The sequence below is a fragment of the Oscarella lobularis genome, chromosome 4, assembly GCF_947507565.1.
Source record: "Oscarella lobularis chromosome 4, ooOscLobu1.1, whole genome shotgun sequence".
Classification (NCBI taxonomy): Eukaryota; Metazoa; Porifera; class Homoscleromorpha; order Homosclerophorida; family Oscarellidae; genus Oscarella; species Oscarella lobularis.
Window position 1 is genome coordinate 3,241,143 of NC_089178.1, and position 17,472 is coordinate 3,258,614.

General features: G+C 48.2%; 7 protein-coding genes and 1 long non-coding RNA gene across 9 annotated transcripts; 4 read left to right on the forward strand and 4 right to left on the reverse strand.

Moving 5' to 3' along the window:
• The first annotated feature begins 53 nt into the window (after nucleotides 1-53).
• On the forward strand, nucleotides 54-1,255 carry LOC136185606 (atrial natriuretic peptide receptor 1-like). Its single transcript, XM_065972775.1, has 3 exons — nucleotides 54-325; nucleotides 376-496; nucleotides 548-1,255. The coding sequence occupies exons 1-3, from the start codon at nucleotides 61-63 to the stop codon at nucleotides 1,224-1,226; spliced, it is 1,065 nt and encodes a 354-aa protein (XP_065828847.1). The 5' UTR covers nucleotides 54-60; the 3' UTR covers nucleotides 1,227-1,255.
• Nucleotides 1,256-2,713: 1,458 nt separating this feature from the next.
• Nucleotides 2,714-3,361, forward strand: LOC136186783 (uncharacterized). Its single transcript, XR_010669758.1, has 2 exons — nucleotides 2,714-2,826; nucleotides 2,882-3,361. It is a non-coding gene; the product is annotated as an uncharacterized lncRNA (long non-coding RNA).
• On the reverse strand, nucleotides 2,852-4,479 carry LOC136186781 (uncharacterized). Its single transcript, XM_065974248.1, has 8 exons — nucleotides 4,356-4,479; nucleotides 4,140-4,295; nucleotides 3,766-3,894; nucleotides 3,634-3,700; nucleotides 3,483-3,570; nucleotides 3,346-3,422; nucleotides 3,142-3,280; nucleotides 2,852-3,073 (listed from the first exon to the last, which is right to left on the reverse strand). Exons 1-8 carry the CDS (start codon nucleotides 4,405-4,407, stop codon nucleotides 2,951-2,953), a joined length of 831 nt encoding a protein of 276 aa, XP_065830320.1. The 5' UTR covers nucleotides 4,408-4,479; the 3' UTR covers nucleotides 2,852-2,950.
• Nucleotides 4,038-6,567, forward strand: LOC136186775 (zinc finger CCCH-type with G patch domain-containing protein-like). Of its 2 annotated transcripts, XM_065974243.1 has the most exons (12): nucleotides 4,038-4,305; nucleotides 4,351-4,534; nucleotides 4,586-4,688; nucleotides 4,740-4,975; nucleotides 5,038-5,132; nucleotides 5,179-5,533; nucleotides 5,591-5,634; nucleotides 5,680-5,744; nucleotides 5,810-5,919; nucleotides 5,978-6,044; nucleotides 6,093-6,220; nucleotides 6,283-6,567. In XM_065974243.1, the coding sequence occupies exons 2-12, from the start codon at nucleotides 4,484-4,486 to the stop codon at nucleotides 6,502-6,504; spliced, it is 1,476 nt and encodes a 491-aa protein (XP_065830315.1). In that variant the 5' UTR covers nucleotides 4,038-4,305; nucleotides 4,351-4,483; the 3' UTR covers nucleotides 6,505-6,567. The 2 variants fall into 2 exon arrangements, with proteins under 2 accessions (XP_065830315.1, XP_065830314.1); XM_065974242.1 differs by having other exon boundaries at nucleotides 4,038-4,534.
• Nucleotides 6,405-8,377, reverse strand: LOC136186773 (RNA-binding protein Ro60-like). Its single transcript, XM_065974240.1, has 4 exons — nucleotides 7,537-8,377; nucleotides 7,191-7,484; nucleotides 6,896-7,132; nucleotides 6,405-6,845 (listed from the first exon to the last, which is right to left on the reverse strand). The coding sequence occupies exons 1-4, from the start codon at nucleotides 8,368-8,370 to the stop codon at nucleotides 6,546-6,548; spliced, it is 1,665 nt and encodes a 554-aa protein (XP_065830312.1). The 5' UTR covers nucleotides 8,371-8,377; the 3' UTR covers nucleotides 6,405-6,545.
• Nucleotides 8,378-8,502: 125 nt separating this feature from the next.
• On the reverse strand, nucleotides 8,503-10,644 carry LOC136186780 (glycerophosphocholine phosphodiesterase GPCPD1-like). Its single transcript, XM_065974247.1, has 14 exons — nucleotides 10,499-10,644; nucleotides 10,414-10,452; nucleotides 10,234-10,362; nucleotides 10,026-10,179; nucleotides 9,783-9,970; nucleotides 9,654-9,731; nucleotides 9,522-9,593; nucleotides 9,451-9,475; nucleotides 9,365-9,399; nucleotides 9,258-9,317; nucleotides 9,088-9,203; nucleotides 8,895-9,033; nucleotides 8,681-8,841; nucleotides 8,503-8,627 (listed from the first exon to the last, which is right to left on the reverse strand). Exons 1-14 carry the CDS (start codon nucleotides 10,619-10,621, stop codon nucleotides 8,591-8,593), a joined length of 1,356 nt encoding a protein of 451 aa, XP_065830319.1. The 5' UTR covers nucleotides 10,622-10,644; the 3' UTR covers nucleotides 8,503-8,590.
• Nucleotides 10,645-10,738: 94 nt separating this feature from the next.
• LOC136186767 (GTPase-activating protein and VPS9 domain-containing protein 1-like) lies at nucleotides 10,739-15,341 on the reverse strand. Its single transcript, XM_065974233.1, has 8 exons — nucleotides 14,194-15,341; nucleotides 14,012-14,143; nucleotides 13,559-13,945; nucleotides 11,783-13,503; nucleotides 11,607-11,730; nucleotides 11,489-11,555; nucleotides 11,172-11,425; nucleotides 10,739-11,119 (listed from the first exon to the last, which is right to left on the reverse strand). Exons 1-8 carry the CDS (start codon nucleotides 15,322-15,324, stop codon nucleotides 10,832-10,834), a joined length of 4,104 nt encoding a protein of 1,367 aa, XP_065830305.1. The 5' UTR covers nucleotides 15,325-15,341; the 3' UTR covers nucleotides 10,739-10,831.
• Nucleotides 14,345-17,323, forward strand: LOC136186779 (metal-response element-binding transcription factor 2-like). The gene is made up of 13 exons (XM_065974246.1): nucleotides 14,345-15,207; nucleotides 15,277-15,441; nucleotides 15,495-15,606; nucleotides 15,658-15,744; nucleotides 15,801-15,902; nucleotides 15,950-16,008; nucleotides 16,059-16,135; nucleotides 16,193-16,245; nucleotides 16,301-16,346; nucleotides 16,402-16,470; nucleotides 16,533-16,656; nucleotides 16,705-16,763; nucleotides 16,816-17,323. Exons 2-13 carry the CDS (start codon nucleotides 15,364-15,366, stop codon nucleotides 17,321-17,323), a joined length of 1,374 nt encoding a protein of 457 aa, XP_065830318.1. The 5' UTR covers nucleotides 14,345-15,207; nucleotides 15,277-15,363.
• The last annotated feature ends 149 nt before the right edge of the window (nucleotides 17,324-17,472 follow it).

Sequence of the window (17,472 nt, forward strand, 5' to 3'; positions counted from 1 at the left end):
TGATCCGGGGTGCGTGTCTTCGCTTAGCGACGGATCTCTAAAGTCCCGCCCACTTGTCTAATGGGCGCTGGTGCGAGTGTAAAACAAAGAAGCAAATCGGCGTTGACTCGAGAATTGGATCGAGAAACAGAGCAAAAATACAAGTCGATAACTGAAGCCGAAGAGTTGCTGGCAAAGCGAGAACTCGAACACGCAGCAATAGTGGACGAATTGCGAGCGGAAAAAAATCACGCGGAAGCGAATCTTGCCCAAGTCCAAGAAACGTTAGAACGAGAGTCGAAAAAATGGAGAAAGGACAAGAACGAAGCACTGCACATGATGTTCAGTAAGGAGGCGTGGTTTAATAAGACCACAAAGATAAATAGGTTTTTTCAGGTGACCTACCTCTCGTACAATTATCCCAATCGTCGAAGAGCGCGGCACTATCGTCTAGAATGTTTTCTGGCTGCAGCGATAGCCTATGCAAAGAATTTCCAACCGTGACAATAGCATCTTGGTAAAGCGACACCAAACACGCATTTTCTCCCCTTTTTATCTTCATTCTTAGGGACGTGGTCGGCTTTGCTGAGCTGTGCTCACAGCTCAAACCCGCCGAAATCGTCTCCGTACTCGACGACCTCAACTCGCGTGCAGACAAAACGTTCGCCGATCCAAACATCGTCATACTGGACCGACTGTCAGACAACAGCACAGCGGCGACGGGACTTGTCGAACGCTATACGAAAAACTCTTCCAATGACAGCAACGACGATATTCAAAGCGACGAATTTCCAGAAGCGCCTAGCGATTTTGCTCGACTATTAGTCACGTGTTGCCTTCGTCTAATGAGCAGCGTTCCCGCCATCGCTATTCCGCGTCACGCCGGCTCTCTTCTCCAGCTGCGAATAGCTATTCATATGGGGCCGTGTTCGGCGGGGGCAATTGGGCTTCAGTCCGACGATCGACTGCCGAGATATCGGCTTTTTGGGCCGACTGTGACGATGGTGAATTGGCTGCGATCGACGAGTCTCGCTCTGCAAATTCGCGTCAGTCGCGCGTGCAAGGAACTTCTTTTTGAGAACGGTGTTGGTGACGATTTTGCGCTTGAACGATGTCCGGATTATACGGTGAAAAATGGAAGGGAAGTCGTGGAATCCTATTGGCTGACGGGAATCGTCGGCGAGAACGATCTTCGCTTGCCGCCACTCGAAAAATCCCTTTCTTTATCTCAATACACTGATTTCTAGTTTTTCTATGCAATAAAATCGAGTCTAAATCCGTGAATATTGTTTTTGGCCTCTCCTCTTCTAAGACCTCGGATTTTTTTCCTAGCCATCTCGGAACTAAAGCGGCGGTGCGTTTAGCTTCCAGTCGTACCGCTGATCCCTCGATCTACAGCTCAACTGCCTCAAGAAACAGCTGCCGATCGAGACACTGCATGCTTAGGCAGCTTTGGTGAGCCTTACGCTTCGAAACCGAGTGACTGACCGATCTAAACGTGCGCAAAACGAACGACGGCAAAGGAAAAGCTCGTCTCCGTCGTTGATATCACTACGTCGATCTTCGCCATCTTTATCACGCGTCGCTCGCGTGGCGATGTTGCATCATAATTTCTTCAAACCTGTTTACAAACCGGTTTAGAATTCGCACCTATTCGGTCAAACCAATGAGCGCGCTGGACGTAACACCACGTGACACAGCGGACCAATGATCGTGCTGGATCAATGGGCGGGGCGCGCTGTTCAAAATAGCGGTGAGCGCACCGATTTCCTTCAGTTGCGGCTGAGGGTGGATGCGTCGCGGTTCGCTGCGTCTCGTCCTTGAGATGGACTGGCTCGGGAGATTCGACAGAAGGCAAGCGAGGATAGTTGGAACTCAGCGTGGCCCACGGTTAATTCCGTGCCGGAGCCTGTAGGCAGGGCGATGGGGGGCTTCGGCCTCGGTTTACGCACTGGGCAGAACGATCGTTCAAGGTCTTATTGTCGTCAACAAGTACGGCCCGTGCTAGGCTGAGCGGGCACGACTTGGAGGGGGTGTTCATCATGGCCTGGTTGCCGGCACTTATCTCACCCGAACGACGCGATTAGACCGAAGATGATCCGGCTCAGGAGCCTTCGATTCCTCCATTGCACTGTCTTCATTGTTGACTCCTACAAACAGCGGTCAGCCTCTCTCCACTTCACAAGGCCCGGTTCTTCTCATGGAAGACATACCGAAGGCTTTGGTACCAGCGCACCGGGGTTTCGGTATTAGGGGCCGATCCTCATCCAGGTGGGTACTGAATGGAGTGGCCGAGGACCCGCAACTCGCCCGAAAATTTTTGGAAGGGGGTCATCGCTTTGCGAAGACTTCCCTGGGCTACGACGCGTCCGAACCTCCCCGCGGTGTAGCCTGGGTAGCGCGAATACGGACGCAACCAAAAGGTACGTATACGGATTGATTTAACAGTAGCTAAACTCTTTTTTCTAGGCCGCGATCGACTCGGAACTTGCCAAGAAAAAAAGCCTGGACGCGATGACGAAGATAGCGACACATTTGCGTTAGTTAGGTACTAGCAGACATTTTTCTCGTCAGTTTTAAGGCTGTAAGTGCCTTTGCATGCACGTTTTTTTGCTCAAATAAAAGTTTTGCGAATCGATCTTACCGCGTGTGCGTTTATCACGTGACCGTGGAATTTCCAGTCGATCGTCGCCGAAACGCCGCTTATACGACGCGAATACGACATTCTGTCATCTCAAATCGCTGCAGCGGCAAACGGCAAGAAACATAAGTCGACAATCAACGGCCGCGCGCGCGACGGCACGGAAATAGCCTGAGATCGCGGATTGATCGATCGATCGGCCATGTGTGAGCGTACACTTGCGCCAATGGCAACGATCCTACTCAATTTTAGACTATTTAGATAGATAAAAACAACACGCATAAAACTGATCCAATCAGCAAAAGGTAAACAGGAAAGTTCTACATGCAGTCAATTAGAAGTAGGACTACTACGAGAAGAAGAAGATGTGGTAATTGTAGTAGCAGATTGACGCTTTGTAGACGACATTCGTCTCGGTTGATAAACAGGATTAACAATTTTCATGTCACCAGCCTAAAGGAAGGGAAAAACCCAGCTTCGTCCACAGAATCCTATTCATTCATTAATAAGAGCTGACGTACACTCGACGGTCCTGGACATTCATATATAGTGTCTTCATCCTCTCCTGGCTGCAAGTCGGTCGAATTAAAAATAGCCGGCGACACGCCCGATCCGCTTCCTTCTTCACTGTGATAATCACTCAGAAGCGAGGGGGTGGAACTGTATAAGATGTCAGCGTTCTTTTTTCAGTAACTTCCGTGTAAATTCTATTAGTAATTACGTACGGTTTCATTGACTTTATTTGCTGACGTTTTTGATTGTACATGTAGAGTTGAGCTCTCTGCGCACTCGTATAGCCGTTCTAAGAAAAAAAGGCATAGACTCGCTTTTCCCCCTCCCAAAAAAAAGAAACCCATCTCACAATCTTATCCTTGTCTTCGCTCTCGCCACCTTCGTCCACCTGCTTGTACGAGTACTCAGACTCGGAATTCTGCACCTGCGATCTCACTCTAACAATAGAGAAGAAGAAGAAAGGTCAGTCAAAACGAAGCCCTAGTTTCGTCCTTCCTCACTTCGCCCAGCACAAGTAAGCAATGACAATACCCATGAGAGCAATCAAGCAAGAACACACGATAACAACTAAATCCCGACACACAAACGTATGAATCAACTAGTAGCATTCATCATCATATTCCAAAGCGTACCAATAAGATATACTTGTTCGACGTTGCCGTCATCGCTAGGCACGATAGTCGTCATTGCGCTCGAAGTCGGGTTGGCGTCGTTGTCGTATCCGCGTCGGCGCGACGAATCCGGGTCGTTACCGGGCGCAGCTAAAGATAAACAGAAGCGTTTTCGCGCTTGACCTTTCATCGAATCATCGGGCGTGAGGAGGCGGGGTTATCGGACGAATGTTGCATAGAAACGGTTCAGGAAAACGTCGAGGAATAGAAACGGTGATCGCCGGAGATGGCGTCAGAAACGCGTTCGTTTGGCTGCGTATTCATAAAGGGCGTATTGCCAATTCGCCCTTGTTCTATTCGCGGAAGGAACGCTTTTACGGTTTCGAATTTCAGACCTTTGCCTCGGCGTTCGCATTCCGCGTTCACTTCCACGTAGCCGTCACGGCAGCGTCCGCACCCGCCGTTGGTGCTTAGACAGTTGCGCTTCGAGGCGACGCAGGCAAGGCAGTCGTCGTCGAATGCCTCGTCCTCTTCGTTCGTTGCGACGAAAGCTGACGATTAGTAAGGAAGACGCCGTTTCGATTATTTACGGACGAATATTCGAAGCTTACTTGGGCGAAGAAGAAGTATAAGAGCAGCGAGAAACGCGGGAATGAGCCGCATTGTGCTCTAGCTCTCTTGCCACCCGTGGGAACGAAGAGGAGGAGTCAACCTCGCTTTTGATATAAACGACAAACATATGGCGGATGAGGAAAGTTTGGAGATTGCGCTCGAGCAGTACAGACAGCAGGTATTTTTGGAATTGAAAATGGCTTCTTTTGGCTTTATCCTACTCCTGTAGCTTTCTCAGATTGATGCGCTCATCCAATCGGATTCTGATGCAGTGGACTCCGATTTAGCGTCTCTGAAGGCCAATCTCGAGGAATTGGTAACCCTAACAGAAGGTAACCAAAGACAAAGAGTCAAAAGAGAAAAAATGCCTACCACTCGCCTAGAGAGCCTGCTCTCCTTGAAAAAAGGAAAACTCCTAAAAATGCTTGATTCTGGCCAAGATTTGACAGAACAAGAAGAAACTGCTGAAAAAGAGGAAGAGAAAGAAGAGGAAGAGGATGCTCCAAAAATACCACCTGGCAGTCAGTGTCGGGCTCCCTACCAGGAATCCTACGGAGGCTTGTCTTATCATAATGCGATTGTAGTGTGCGAGGAAACGTCTAATGATAAAGCTAAACAGGTCAGAAAGCTTTAATTAATACAATTTTCTTTTCTTAACTTCTCCATTGTCCTCATGATTAGGTGCGTGTACTCTTCACACATCCGACGTCCAAGTCCATGATTCCTTGCCCATACTACCTCGATAACAAATGCAAATTTTCAGACGAAAAGTGCAGGTAGTTAGCAAAACAAACCTTCTCCAGTAAAAGATCATTCTCTCAGGGGTTCCCACGGCCACATTGTAAACGTCGAAGACTTAGATCCTTATGTTGAACCAGATTTCACCCAACTGGTGCTTGCCTCACGATGTCTCGTCAAGCAAGACGACAACCTGTGGCACGCCGGTACCATCAGTGCCGTCGTCGACGGGCACTATCAAATCAAATTAGACGCTCTAAATAAAGAAGTCGCCGCCGGTCCACAAGATCTTTTTCCTCTCGAGGAAGAAGAGGAGGAGGAGGACAACGACGACATTGAGGAAGGGGAAGGGGAGCAGGGAAGAGAAGAGGAGGATTTGCGCGTATTGGCACCAGCTGCTTTGCCTAATGAGTTTGGGGAATGGGAGAAGTATACGACGGTTTGTTTATTATTATTTACTGATGTTTTTCCTCATAATATTTGGTGCGTATTGCAGGGCATAGGCTCTAAACTGTTGCAGAAGATGGGTTTTTCCCTTGGGTATGTTTAACGAGAGAAGGAAAACGACCACGATTTTTAATTTAGCAAGGGGCTGGGTAAGAAAGGAGAAGGAATTCAAGAGCCTATAGATATTGTTATATTGCCTCCTGGTACGAATTTATTTAGGAGGGGTCGTATTTTTTTCTGTGATTTTCTTTGTGATTTTCTTGCTCAGGCAAGTCGCTCGACGTGTGCGTTGAACTCAAGAAAAAGAAACAGCTAAAAAATCCGTTCAAAACGCGGCGAAAACACAAGGGCACCGCAAAGGGGAAACAAAAGAACCAAGTAAAAAAGAGAAAAAAATTGGGGGGCCAAGCATAACTTTAATTTGACGAACGTCTAGAATAATCCAAACGTATTTGATTTTATAAATCAGAAGTTGGGAAAGGGAGTGTCACAAAGACGCGAAGGTTAGATGAAATACTGCATTAGTATTATTTATAGCATTTGGGAATTAGCACCAAAAAAGGAAGAGGTAAAAGGTCCCGAAGGAGCGGAGTACTTTCATTTTGATAACAGTGCACTACCGATAAGAAAACGAGCTCAGAAAGAGCGCAGTAAATCAGATGAAAATCTAAATGTTAAAGTAAATAGAAAAAGGAGGGAAAGGGAAAACCGGGAATCAAAGGTATTCTTTTGGTGCTTTAGTTAGTCAAAATACAGGAAGAGATCAAACGCGTTCAACGAAAGCTAGTGCCACTGGAGCAAGCGTTGTCAAGAAACGAAGGACGCGATCGAAAAATGGAAGCGCACGTTAAAGAAAAGATGGCTGCATATCGAAACCAACACGATCAGCTCAAAGCAACAGAAAAACAAATTCAAGAAAAACTTTGCCGCCAAACGTCAGACAAAAAACTACGGCTTTTCTGATTAAATTAAATGTTAATTGGAAGTTAGTTAGTTATCTTTGATTAGATCAAACCCAAACTGAAATTGCGTATAATTTCTGGTGCAGCCGAATCAAAGCCGACCATGTCGAGCATACCTGCGTCGTCCGGGTCAGCGATTGTGAACCCGTTTGACGTCATTCCGCAAACAATAAGCCGAGCGTCGGGGTTCACTGCAACGCGATACTTTGTCAGGGCAACGCACGGGTGTACATCACCAAACCACGTTTCTGAATCCGTGTACACAATAAATACGTCAACGGGATACCTCTTTTCCTTGGCCCACAACATGGGCAATGCACAATCCGTGGCACCAAAAGACAACTACAGAAAGAGAGTTATTATATATAGTGAGTGGGGTGGGGATGCATTACCCTATCCATATAGTTGATGACGGAATCAAGTCGCATATCTGGCGTGACGTCAAAAGGAACAAATTTGTGACAGAAGGCCATGATCTTGTGATTCGCTTCGCAGCGCGCTGTTGTCATAGCCATCGCTGCGGCTCCAAGAGCAGCGCTGACTCCCGATGAACCAACGCAATCGCTCCCTTGCATCGATCCGCTGACGTCAATCGCAAGCAAGTAACGTTTTCCAGTTGGCTCAACAAACTAAGAAGAAAAACGCCAATAGGAAGGAGTATAGCACAGCCGACTTTTCTTTTCTTACTTTGAAGGAAAGATAAAAGGCTTCATCAAGCGCATGAACTATCATTCGATTCACCGGCCACGAGAGCTTGCCTTTCAGCCCCCTTCCGCTCTCGTATGTCTTCAACGCCAAGAGGACGTTGAACGGATGAATGCGAGCTCTTCTTAGCGCATCCCCGTCACGCAATTGACTGCAGATCAAGCCCACATGCACATTCGTTCCGGCCGTCTCTGCAAGCAGCCCTATAGCAGACATCTTGCCAAGATTTCGAATCATAGCCGTCATGGGCATATTCTCCAACAACGCAGCCCAAACCTAAAAATTAATTAACTAATTAAATCAATTAATTTAATTAATTAATTATGACCTGTGTATTATTCAACATTGCGGAAGGAATGTGTTCGCGCACCAGACCGCTATCTCGTATGAGATAACAGAGTCGTTCATCGTCGTCGCACGTTTTCGCTTCCTCGACGGCGTGAAGCAGACGCAGCGCCTTTACAACGTCGTCATCTGTCGATTCGACGAGCGTTTTCTCGACAGCCGCCATTCCCTTGACGGCATACTGAATAACGGCGTTGATTGCGTTCGAACACGGTTTCAAGTGCGATAGTCGAGCCAAATCGCGATGCGACCATCCTTCTCGCTGTCGATACTTGGTCACGGCCATAGCGAGTTGTTTCGGATCTTTCTCGTTGTACCACGTGCTGATTGCGCGCCGATGCGCGCGTCCCCATCCGGTTCCCTTGCCGCTCAACTTCTCGCAGAAGTCCACGAAAGCGAATAGGTGCGTCGGAATGCGACAGACGCGCGAGACGCTCTCGTAAGCGAGCTTTTTAACGGCTACGTTGTCGCTGCGCGCGCAGAGCGCGAGAGCGAACAGAATGGGATTCTGTTTCGCCGTTCGGCCGGCGACGCTGTACTCGACGATCGTTTCGACGACGCTCTGCCCTTTGCCGTCGTCGATGAGTCGCAGAATGGCGCGTGCGTTTTCCAATCCGAGCTCCTTTTCGTTTGTGTAGTACGTTCCGCCTTCCGAGCCGAGGCAGAGAAAGCGGCGAAGTCGGTTCGTGTCCGTTGCTTGGAAGACGAAGCCGCCCGCTCTGCCTTGGACTTGGTTCGCCGCGATAGGGCGCCGTTGAGGTGGCGTGGTCGGCGGCGTAGAGAAGTCTTCGATTTCGCTCTCCGAATCGCTGTGCATCTTCACCAAAAATGCCGACTGCGATTGCTTGCCTGTAAAATGTAAGGAGGAATGACGGCAACTCGTGTAAGCGTGTTGCACAAGTTAGCACAAGTTTGGGCAATACATCAGCGCACGCTAGAGATCGAGTGCCCTCCAATGACGTCAGATTCTATACTGTAATGTCGTCTGCTACTGGGTTACCGTACGGCTGGCTAACAATTAAATGAAGATTGGTCTTTTAGGTGACATTCGTTTCACTTCGAATGACGTCGATTCTGTAGCAAGGAATTTAGAAGATCTGCACTATTATGATATGAATACTAACTACCTGTCGTAAATAATGCCATTCGCTCCTTTCTCTTCAAGCAGCTGTACGTCATCTTTCGTCATCTCCTTTTCGGACCATAAAAAGAGCACTTTGCCTTTGCTTTGAAGACTTTTGATCAGGCTAGGATTTTCCACAAAAGAGTTTCTAAACGCATTCATTCCCTAATAAAAATTCCACGACGTATAGGGGCAGAACATGAAATTGCATGTCTAACCAGAAAATTTTCTGCTTCTGTAAAGGCCAAACTTAAATTCACCGATCTTGATCTTATTTCTACCGCAAAGTCTGGCCAAGCCGAATGGCCAAGACACGTTGAAAAGAGTACGGGATATGTGGACTGCTTTACTCTCAGCCTGCACGAGGAAAGTGTGAAATGAATAGAGAACCCCTTCTCCCAAACGCCTTACGCTGTGCAGAAATCTGCATCGAAACTAGTGAGAATAACTCGACGCGATTTTGCCGATTGAAATAGCGTCGTCAATAAGATGTCAGCATACTCGTTGCAATCAAACGCAAATGAGCGCTGTGCTAGCCACAAAGGAACTAAGTACTCACACAAAATTGCTCGTCTGCAAACCGGTTCGGGAAATTTGGCTTCGACGAGAAAACCGAGGCTTTCGTCAACGTTCTCTAACGCCTAAAGAAATCAGTGGGAAAAATTCTACACGCTAGACGGTCTCGTACTTCAGTCAGAGTCGGAAAAAATTCACTTTTCTTTTCTAAGGTATCTCGATGAACTTGATTATTTCTTCAGATACATTTAGACTCACCTCCTGCTTTGGAAGGTTCTACCACCTGAGTAAAATTATTAGAGATCTCTTATTTAATTGCAAAATGAAACCTGGGCTTGCTTCAGCTCAGAAGCGGTCATATTTCGAAGTTCCTGACTCACCACCTGACTTTCTTGTCTTATCTTTGCACGAACAGTCAACGTTATCAGAAGACGTACGATTTTCTCAAAATCTAAACGCACCTGCACTTGGCTGTCGTGAAACAGAACGAGTTCTTTGTCTTTTGTTAGAGAAACGTCAAACTCCACATAATCAGCTCCCTAAAAAACACAAGGATGAAAGCGAGCACAAACATTCCAGGCAAACCCAACCGATTTTCTTGCTAAATTCAACGACGGCAGAGTGTTCTCCGCCTCACTGGCTCTACAATTTTTATGCAGAGACACTCCAACACCCCTATGACCAATGTGCAAGGAGCCAGTCTTTGGCGGTCGCCACCAATCGACGGGACGCTCCATTTGGCTATCGTGCTTGAAAGGTTGGACAATCAAGTAGTCAACTACGTATACAAAGACATTAATTAAAAGACATCGTCTTTCTCTCTGACGTCATGCCTTTGATGTTTCCAACAGGTTCCAATGATTCAGACATAAGGGGAAGTTCCAGCACGCCCTGACCGCTTGTCATTTGCGAAGGAACAAGTTGCGCCTCGCCGATTGCGCTGACTTCCTTATCAACTGTTTCCAAGTAAACGGAAAGACGATGCAGCTACATAGAATGCATTTGCAGCGAAGCTGGATAGCGGGGAAAGAAAAATATAACCATGAGCGGAAGTAGTTTCGCATCTAAGCGAAAAACAAAGCACAATAGAGTCCATGAGGGCTCGTCGTGAGCCGGGCCTAACTCAGGAAACTCTGGAACTGTCGTAAGACGGCCATCTTTCTCGTAAACCTGCCAGAGGTAGATACTTAGCACAAGGTGGGTTATCGTGTGTATACCGACCTTCACGCAACGCTTTAGAGTTCGAGAAGCACTCTCAGTCTGCAAACTAGGGTTACAAAGGGTTGCTTGAGGTTTCTAGACTTGCCGTTATTCCGATGCGAATGCGATTCTCGTAGTTGGACTTTTTCCAAAGGCAAACTGGAAATCCAAAGGCATCATGAAATCGAAATCGAACTTCAATTTCGTCAGGTAACAAGACGATCGACATCTTGTGAAGTCCAGGATTCTGCATGCGAGTCCCGGAACACAATAAATCCAGAAATTTTCTTCTTACATCTTGCACAAGAGACAAGGCGTGCACGCACGATCGCTCCAGACCGATGTCTCACATTGTGCAAAAATCAATTTTGCTAACGCGATAGATATTGAAGCGAATATATATTAGTACAAAACGTAACAAAGCCGCCCTGCGGGATTGTCAGTTCTTCTTCCCTCCGGAGGGAAGAAGAATTGTCTTGATATACTCCACGGCCATGCAGAACTGCGTCCACCAATAGGCGTCTTCGCCTGACATGGCCGATTCGTAGAAATTGGCAATAAACTGGACAGTAGAACGCAAGTGAGGCGGATTCGCCTTAATCAACACGTAGACAAGCACGGGAAAACAATCGTCAGCGCCAGCGACACGAGACGGACAAGCGACGTGAAGAAGATTAATCACAGTCGAACAGCAGCGACGAATAGCGCAGAGCTTGTCTCGAGGCGTCTAAAAGTTAAGGATAAGGGAGGGAAAAAGCGTTGAAGCGAAGATTTCTCACCTTATAGGCTTTCATCTTTAGTAGGTGATTTTGCGCCGCTTCCCACGGCGCTCCTTTTCGATACGTTTCGTCGATTTGAAGGCCGGCGTCAGTGACTTTGACCGTTTTCGCCATCTGATGAATGCTGTCGCGAAGGATGCGATCGTTTGCGAAATCGACGTCGCCGTTGGGAAAGAAAGCGCCGTGGTAGATTTGAACGAAAGACAAGTGCTCGGCGACGTGAATGCAAACGTCCTTCCTTTCCTCGGAGAGATCTAGCAAAAAAAGAATTCAAAATAAGCATTCTTTTTTAAATGAACATATCCAAATTTTCTGACTGTCAAACGCTTCGTCTTCCGACATGAAAGACTGAACGTCATCGAGAAATTCCACCATGAGATCGCTCTGAAAAAAAAGAGAGTTGAAAAAAGGAATTGGATTTATTTTCCTTCCCACTTTTTCGTCCATCGCTTGAGCGTCGTCGAATCGCATCACAAACGACGTGATATCCTGCTCGTGTCGCTTGAACAATTGCTTCATAGCGAAAACGACGAATTTGCACCAACAGGCCGCCTTATCTCTGCAAAAACAAAGTTGAAAAAAAAGGTCTAAAAGAACCAAGTTTCTATTACCGATCTACTCGTTTCTGTAATCGTTCCAACAGACTTAAGGTGTTAACAAAACTCCGCTTCATCGTCGTGAGATAAGCAATGTAACCGACCCTCTTTCGATAGTCGGCTTCAATGCCGTCCAACACTTCGGAGACTCGTTCTACGGGGAGTTTCTCCAGGCACCGAAGCGCCTCGCCAATCTGAGCAGAACGAAGCGAATCGTTGTCGACTGCCGCTTGGACGGCCCAAGAGTGAAGCAATTGCTTCAAATCGCCGCCACCGGAATGATACAGACTCGACGGCCAAAGATCGAAGTGGCTGAAAATTAATCGCAGGTGTCGTTTGACGTCGCAGAACGCAATCGATTCGGTCAATTCGCCTCGAACGGGACGATTCGCAGTCAATTCTTCGTCGTCATTCCGTTCGTCGACGGGAGTCGTTCGATTCGATTCTTCTTCTTCTTTTTTACGCTGCGATAAAAGCCGATACTTTAGAGTTATGTCTTCATCGTCAAACGCATTGGCGGCATTCGGGGGACTATTGAATTTCATTAGATTCTCCGGCTCCGTTGAATTCCGTCTCGAACCTTGCGCCGATTCCGAATTTCCTACCGCGACGCCTTTCGATTTCTTCTGCCCTCTTTGAAGTCGCGCTTTTCGACTTGCCTTTGGACTGCTGACGGGAGAGGAGCGCGGACTGATGTGAGGCGACGCTAACGGCGACAAGGCGGCCGGCGTCGAATCGCCCGACGTCGGCGCACTCTGATCTTTTCGACGAAAAATTCGACCCAATTTACTACCGGAAACTTTCTTGAATAATTTTTGTCGACGCGATTCCTGTTGCTGTTGGGACGCGGAAGCGAGAATTTCTTGTTGTTGAGACGGAGCGTCGACGAGTTGGGAATTTTCTGTGCGGTCGTTCGCGGTCGCCTCTTTGTTCTCTATTGTCTCTTTTTCCGCTTCTGGCGCTTCCGTCATTTCTGTGTCCGACGACGGACAAATGGGATCGAACACCTGTAGAAGATCCATTGTGACGACGGAAGGATCGCTAGAATTATCGCCGCCGACGGAAAACGAAGCGTCGTCTTTGGGAATCTCGTCAACGACGACAGAAGGCGCGCCGCCGCCGCCGCCGCCATCGTCGTCAACGGAATCGCTTCCCAGAAGCCGTTCCGTCATCGATGACGGCGTAGGCGGCGCGGAATTAACGTCGTTGCAGCTCTCCAATTCGGGAAAGTCGTCGATGCGTTTCAGCATCCGACTCGAATCTGGGCTTTGAAATCCCTCGCGACTCGACACTTGGCTACTCTCCGTCGACATGCGCGCGTGTCCCCCCGAAAGACCGCCGCCGCATCCCTCCGTGTCCAGTTTCACGGGAAGCGACGTCGGTCGTCCGAGACGAAGAGGCTCAAATTCGTAAACGCTGCCCCCCGTCGTCGCGGTGTCGCCCGCTTCCGTATGAACGTCGAAATTTCGCGGAGGGTAACGCCGTCGATCGAGAAGAGCGGCCAATTCGGACAACGAAGCGGCGCGACGCAGATCTTCAGTCGTCGGCAAAACGGGTTTACCTTCAAAATTCGGTTTCTCTGTCGTTGTCGTCGTTGTGGCGACTATTTCACTGGGAGCATTGCTCGGCGATGGAGCCCGCTTTGGCTTCGTCGTCGTCGTCGTCGTCGTCGTCGTCGTCGTCGTCGTCGTCGTCGTCGCCGCCGCCGCCGCTTCCTTTTTCAACGGATTCAAAATCTGAAAGCGAATTCCTACTTGCCGTGGATGGAAACAAAAAACGAAATTTTCTCACCTCGTCCTCTGCTTTGATATCGATATAAACGCTCTCGTTTTCCGCTCCGAATAGAATGGGAACGACGAGAATGTCGTTGGCTGCGAGAAGCGTATCTCTCGTCTGAGTCGACGATCTTCTATTTGTCTCCGGCGTTCGCGACGTTTTGGAGGGGAGCACGGACAGTGATCGTCCTCGACCGTCTTCAGAGGAGGGCGAGCGCACGTGCGTGGAATAGGAAACGGTGGGGAGTCGCGGCATGTTCGAGCGAGCGGGAACAGGCGGCGGTGGATTCGTCGACGCTACAGGCGATAGATTTGGCATAGCGGATAAGAGAGATATGAGCTCCTTTTTGTTTGATTCGAATTGCGGCGGTAATCTTCCTTTGGCCATGTGCAAATAGCGAACCTAGACAAAGGAAGAGAGCGCTCTAAATGAAAAGGTTTGGATATCTAATTTGACTTTTAATCTTACCACAGTCTTAATGTCTTTCTCCGTCATCAAGACAGCGGATTTTTTTGGAAACGTTGCGTCAACGTATGACGAGTACTTCTCAAAATCGCCCGAATCTGCGAGTAGATTATTGAGAAAATACTTCCAATCATCCTAAAGAAAAATTTTGATGATTCTTTTCAGAAAAGTGGCGACATCCTCACCAGTTCAATTGTCTTGTGAACCTCGGCGAGACGTTTATCACGTCGCTCCAAGTCAATGAGAGCCAAATCGCTCAAAATCTTGGACACGTTACGCAAATTGTTCCGCACAACATCCGTCAGCATGATATCGGCAACGATCCCATACTTATGCGGATCGTTGATTGCCGGACATATAACGCAGCTGAAAACGGCGTCAGTCAAGAGCCCGTGCAAATCTCGCTCCCCCACGACTTTCACCCGTTGAACGGCGTCTACGAGTTGCCTAGCAACCCAACGAACGAGAAACGGAAACAGTTGAACGTGCCGACGCAAACTCGCTAGAAAAACGAGAGCAAACGAGGCGAGTTGCGAAACGGAGACGTCGAGACGCGCGCGAAATTTCTCCGTCGCTAGCGCGCGCTCGTTCTCGCCGTTTGCACCGCGCAGACTCTCGCGTTCGTCTTCGCTCAACTTCAACGTCACCTTTTCCGGGTCGTAGTCAAGGTAACCGGTCTCTTCCGCCGCCTGTATCACCTCGGCAACGGGCTGTTCGAGCGCGGCAACGACAAACGTTCGAACGTCGAACAGATTTTCGGCCCATTGCGAGAAGAGAAGCGTGAAGGCCATTGCGCCGCCGCGAAAGACGAGTCGAACGTCGCACGTCGCCACTTCGGCGGCGACGAGATGATCGAGAACGACGGCGAGTTGCAATTCGTCGTCGGGCGTCGTGCAACGATTGTAGAAGCATTTGCAGACGGCGTGACATAGGGCTTTCGTGTCCTGTCCGGCGCGCTCGCACGTGTGCAGTATTTCGGCCAATAGGCGCGGACGATCGATGACGTAGGCGACGAGCTCGCCGACGGCGCGCGCGTCGTCGACGCCGAGTTTTGTCGTCGATGTCGCGTCGACGAATTTCGTGTAGTCGAGATCGCGCAGCTTGCGCGCGCAATCGGCCGGCGTGAGAATGGCGCCGGTGCGTTCAGTCATTTCGAGGATGTGCGCTTGGGCCGTTGCGACGCGCGCCGAGCGACGCAGGTCGGCATAGCGACGGATGACGGTAGCGTGCAGTTCCCGTATCGTTTCCTTTTCGTTTTGAACGAACAGACGCTCGCTTTTGAGTCGGTCGTGGAGATTGCGAAGGCGTTCGTCCATGTTGTTCGCTTAGCTTATACGGGGCATTGTTGGCACGTGATGGCGTCGTTCAACGTCGGAAAGCGAGTGCAGGTTCGCTGGCTCAATGGGATGCAGTACGTTGGGAAAGTGACAAAGGTTGCACGAATTCTTTTTTTGAGATTTTTTGTCGAGTGAGGCCTCTTTTCAAGACCGATCATAAAACGGGACGATGCTGCGTCGAATTCGAAGGAAAAGGCTATTGGATCTTATTCAAAGACATTTCTGACTACTCAGGTGCATCGCTGACTGGTGCCCGACCCGGTTCGAATCAAAAAATCCTCCCCCTGAATTTCTAATTAAATAATTATTTAGTTGGATCGGATATAATTTGCCAAGTGTGTCAGAGTGGCAAGTCGAAAGCACCAAACGAAATTGTACTATGTGATCGATGCGAAGACGGTTATTAGCAGATCAGTTAGTTAATTAATTACTATTAGACCCATTTTTTCCTTTAGGCTATCACCAGCTCTGTCATACACCAGAAATCGATGATTCGGTACTCTTGCCTAACGTTGACTGGATCTGCTACAGATGCGGAGAGCAGCCTGCTACTTCCAGTTTGTCTTCTTCACTTGGTCTCCGTCTACTATTTTCTCTCTTGCAGAATCTCTTTCGAAGGGTCTTCGGTCGAAAAAAGTGGGACTTGATCATCTTCCTTATAATGTAAGTACTAATAAAAATAGACAGGAAAATAATAGACTCTGTTTCTTCAGCTGTCATCTTTGACTTGGAACAGCAGTCATCTTTGTAACAAAGAGGATACATACTGCTATTGTTCAGGACCAGGAGAGTAAGAAATAAGAACTGAGACCAACCCAATGACGCTTTTATTTTATTTGATCCTAAGGTGGTATGTGAGAATGTTTCAATGTGCTGATTGCAAGCAGTGGTTTCATGAAGGTTACTAATTTCTGTTTGATTTCAATTAAAAGGAGAAAACGTTTTCTTTACGTAGCCTGCCTAAATTGCATTTCTATGCAAAAAATGTTATTTGGTGACAAGTAGGAAACTAATTTTTGAATTACGGAGACCGCAATTCCTACTTTATTTTTTCAGATTTTTCTATTTCCTTTGCTCTTGTTGCAATGCAGGAGCCGAATATATAGTTCGACTTCCATTCGATTGGTACCAAATCCTATTTTGCTATATGTACATACTGTATATATTTTTTCTCTCCTGCGGCGTAGGACCTCTATGATACAATTAGCTATGTTTCACTTGACTCTCAGCAATCATCGAAAGTACTTTGACTTTGACGAGGAATTGATTCCATTTCTGATTCAAAATTGGCAATACTTTGGCTTCAAAGAGGTCAAGCACAGTAAAGCTTACGTACATTATTCCAAACGCGTTATTTAGATGGGTCCTGATGAAAGACGATCAGAAGTGTGGAGAGCCATGTGCGCCAACACGGACAGGTTTCCCTCAAATTTTCCTTCTCGATAAATGCGATTTTTTTATTTGTTTTAGATTCGCTTCGGGAAAGGAAATCAAGAAGAAGAAAAGTATTTGGTGCCTTCGCGGAAACGTCACCGCACCACGCCCACCAAATCCACCCGCTCGTCCGCCGAAAGGAACGCGCTCTAGCATCGGCTTAGTTGCCGCTGACGGCGGCGAATTGGGCCCCGTTCGTGGCTCTCCTCCAATCGAAGGATATTGGATTCAGAAAATAAGCGGATCGAAAACGGAACCGGCTCGTCATAAGAACTACAGTTCGCCAGTGAAGCGAATTCAAACGGGATCTTTCGGTGGGCGATCGAGCGGCAGAGAAAGGCCGGTTCTGCCGATCGATTTTGATGGCCCACTTCCTCTGCACGATATTCGTCTGCTACGGCAACTCGTGCAGCGATATCGAGGTGGGCATACGCTTCCGCGATTTGGCTCCGCCTCTCTTATAGCGCGCGGTATCAAGCACGAAGTATTGGGTCGACGCGTTCGTCGCAGCGGTCAAATCGACTTTCTAATTGACTGGTCGTGAATTGGAATGAGCTCGGGCGTAAATCGCGTGCAGCGTAAGACTAGCCTAAACTTTCGTTGAAATCAATTGGCCCCATAGTTGGAGCAAATCTAATTAGAAACGTCGAACGAATCAGCGCCTCCGGCGGCTGTCTCGCTATCCTTGTTATG

Bases quoted from the DNA above. Each gene is read 5' to 3' on its own strand.
- LOC136185606 (XM_065972775.1), top strand. From the start codon at position 61: ATGGGCGCTGGTGCGAGTGTAAAACAAAGAAGCAAATCGGCGTTGACT. The intron at 326-375 runs GTAAGGAGGCGT...AGGTTTTTTCAG, and splicing joins AGCACTGCACATGATGTTCA to GTGACCTACCTCTCGTACAA. The intron at 497-547 runs GTAAAGCGACAC...CTTCATTCTTAG, and splicing joins ACCGTGACAATAGCATCTTG to GGACGTGGTCGGCTTTGCTG.
- LOC136186781 (XM_065974248.1), bottom strand. From the start codon at position 4,407: ATGCGGCTCATTCCCGCGTTTCTCGCTGCTCTTATACTTCTTCTTCGC. The intron at 3,423-3,482 runs GTGAGATGGGTT...TTTTTTTCTTAG, and splicing joins GCGAAGACAAGGATAAGATT to AACGGCTATACGAGTGCGCA. The intron at 3,281-3,345 runs GTACGTAATTAC...CATCTTATACAG, and splicing joins CAAATAAAGTCAATGAAACC to TTCCACCCCCTCGCTTCTGA.
- LOC136186775 (XM_065974242.1), top strand. From the start codon at position 4,484: ATGGCGGATGAGGAAAGTTTGGAGATTGCGCTCGAGCAGTACAGACAG. The intron at 5,635-5,679 runs GTATGTTTAACG...TTTTTAATTTAG, and splicing joins AAGATGGGTTTTTCCCTTGG to CAAGGGGCTGGGTAAGAAAG. The intron at 6,221-6,282 runs GTAAATAGAAAA...TTGGTGCTTTAG, and splicing joins ATGAAAATCTAAATGTTAAA to TTAGTCAAAATACAGGAAGA.
- LOC136186773 (XM_065974240.1), bottom strand. From the start codon at position 8,370: ATGCACAGCGATTCGGAGAGCGAAATCGAAGACTTCTCTACGCCGCCG. The intron at 7,133-7,190 runs GTAAGAAAAGAA...TTTTCTTCTTAG, and splicing joins CCTTTTATCTTTCCTTCAAA to TTTGTTGAGCCAACTGGAAA. The intron at 6,846-6,895 runs GTAATGCATCCC...CTCTTTCTGTAG, and splicing joins TCATCAACTATATGGATAGG to TTGTCTTTTGGTGCCACGGA.
- LOC136186780 (XM_065974247.1), bottom strand. From the start codon at position 10,621: ATGTCGATCGTCTTGTTACCTGACGAAATTGAAGTTCGATTTCGATTT. The intron at 10,180-10,233 runs GTTATATTTTTC...CATTCTATGTAG, and splicing joins CGAAACTACTTCCGCTCATG to CTGCATCGTCTTTCCGTTTA. The intron at 9,971-10,025 runs GCATGACGTCAG...TTGTATACGTAG, and splicing joins ACCTGTTGGAAACATCAAAG to TTGACTACTTGATTGTCCAA.
- LOC136186767 (XM_065974233.1), bottom strand. From the start codon at position 15,324: ATGGACGAACGCCTTCGCAATCTCCACGACCGACTCAAAAGCGAGCGT. The intron at 14,144-14,193 runs GTGAGGATGTCG...ATTTTTCTTTAG, and splicing joins TTCACAAGACAATTGAACTG to GATGATTGGAAGTATTTTCT. The intron at 11,426-11,488 runs GTCAGAAAATTT...TTTTTTTGCTAG, and splicing joins GGAAGACGAAGCGTTTGACA to ATCTCTCCGAGGAAAGGAAG.
- LOC136186779 (XM_065974246.1), top strand. From the start codon at position 15,364: ATGGCGTCGTTCAACGTCGGAAAGCGAGTGCAGGTTCGCTGGCTCAAT. The intron at 15,903-15,949 runs GTTTGTCTTCTT...TCTCTCTTGCAG, and splicing joins AGAGCAGCCTGCTACTTCCA to AATCTCTTTCGAAGGGTCTT. The intron at 16,246-16,300 runs GTTACTAATTTC...TTCTTTACGTAG, and splicing joins CAAGCAGTGGTTTCATGAAG to CCTGCCTAAATTGCATTTCT.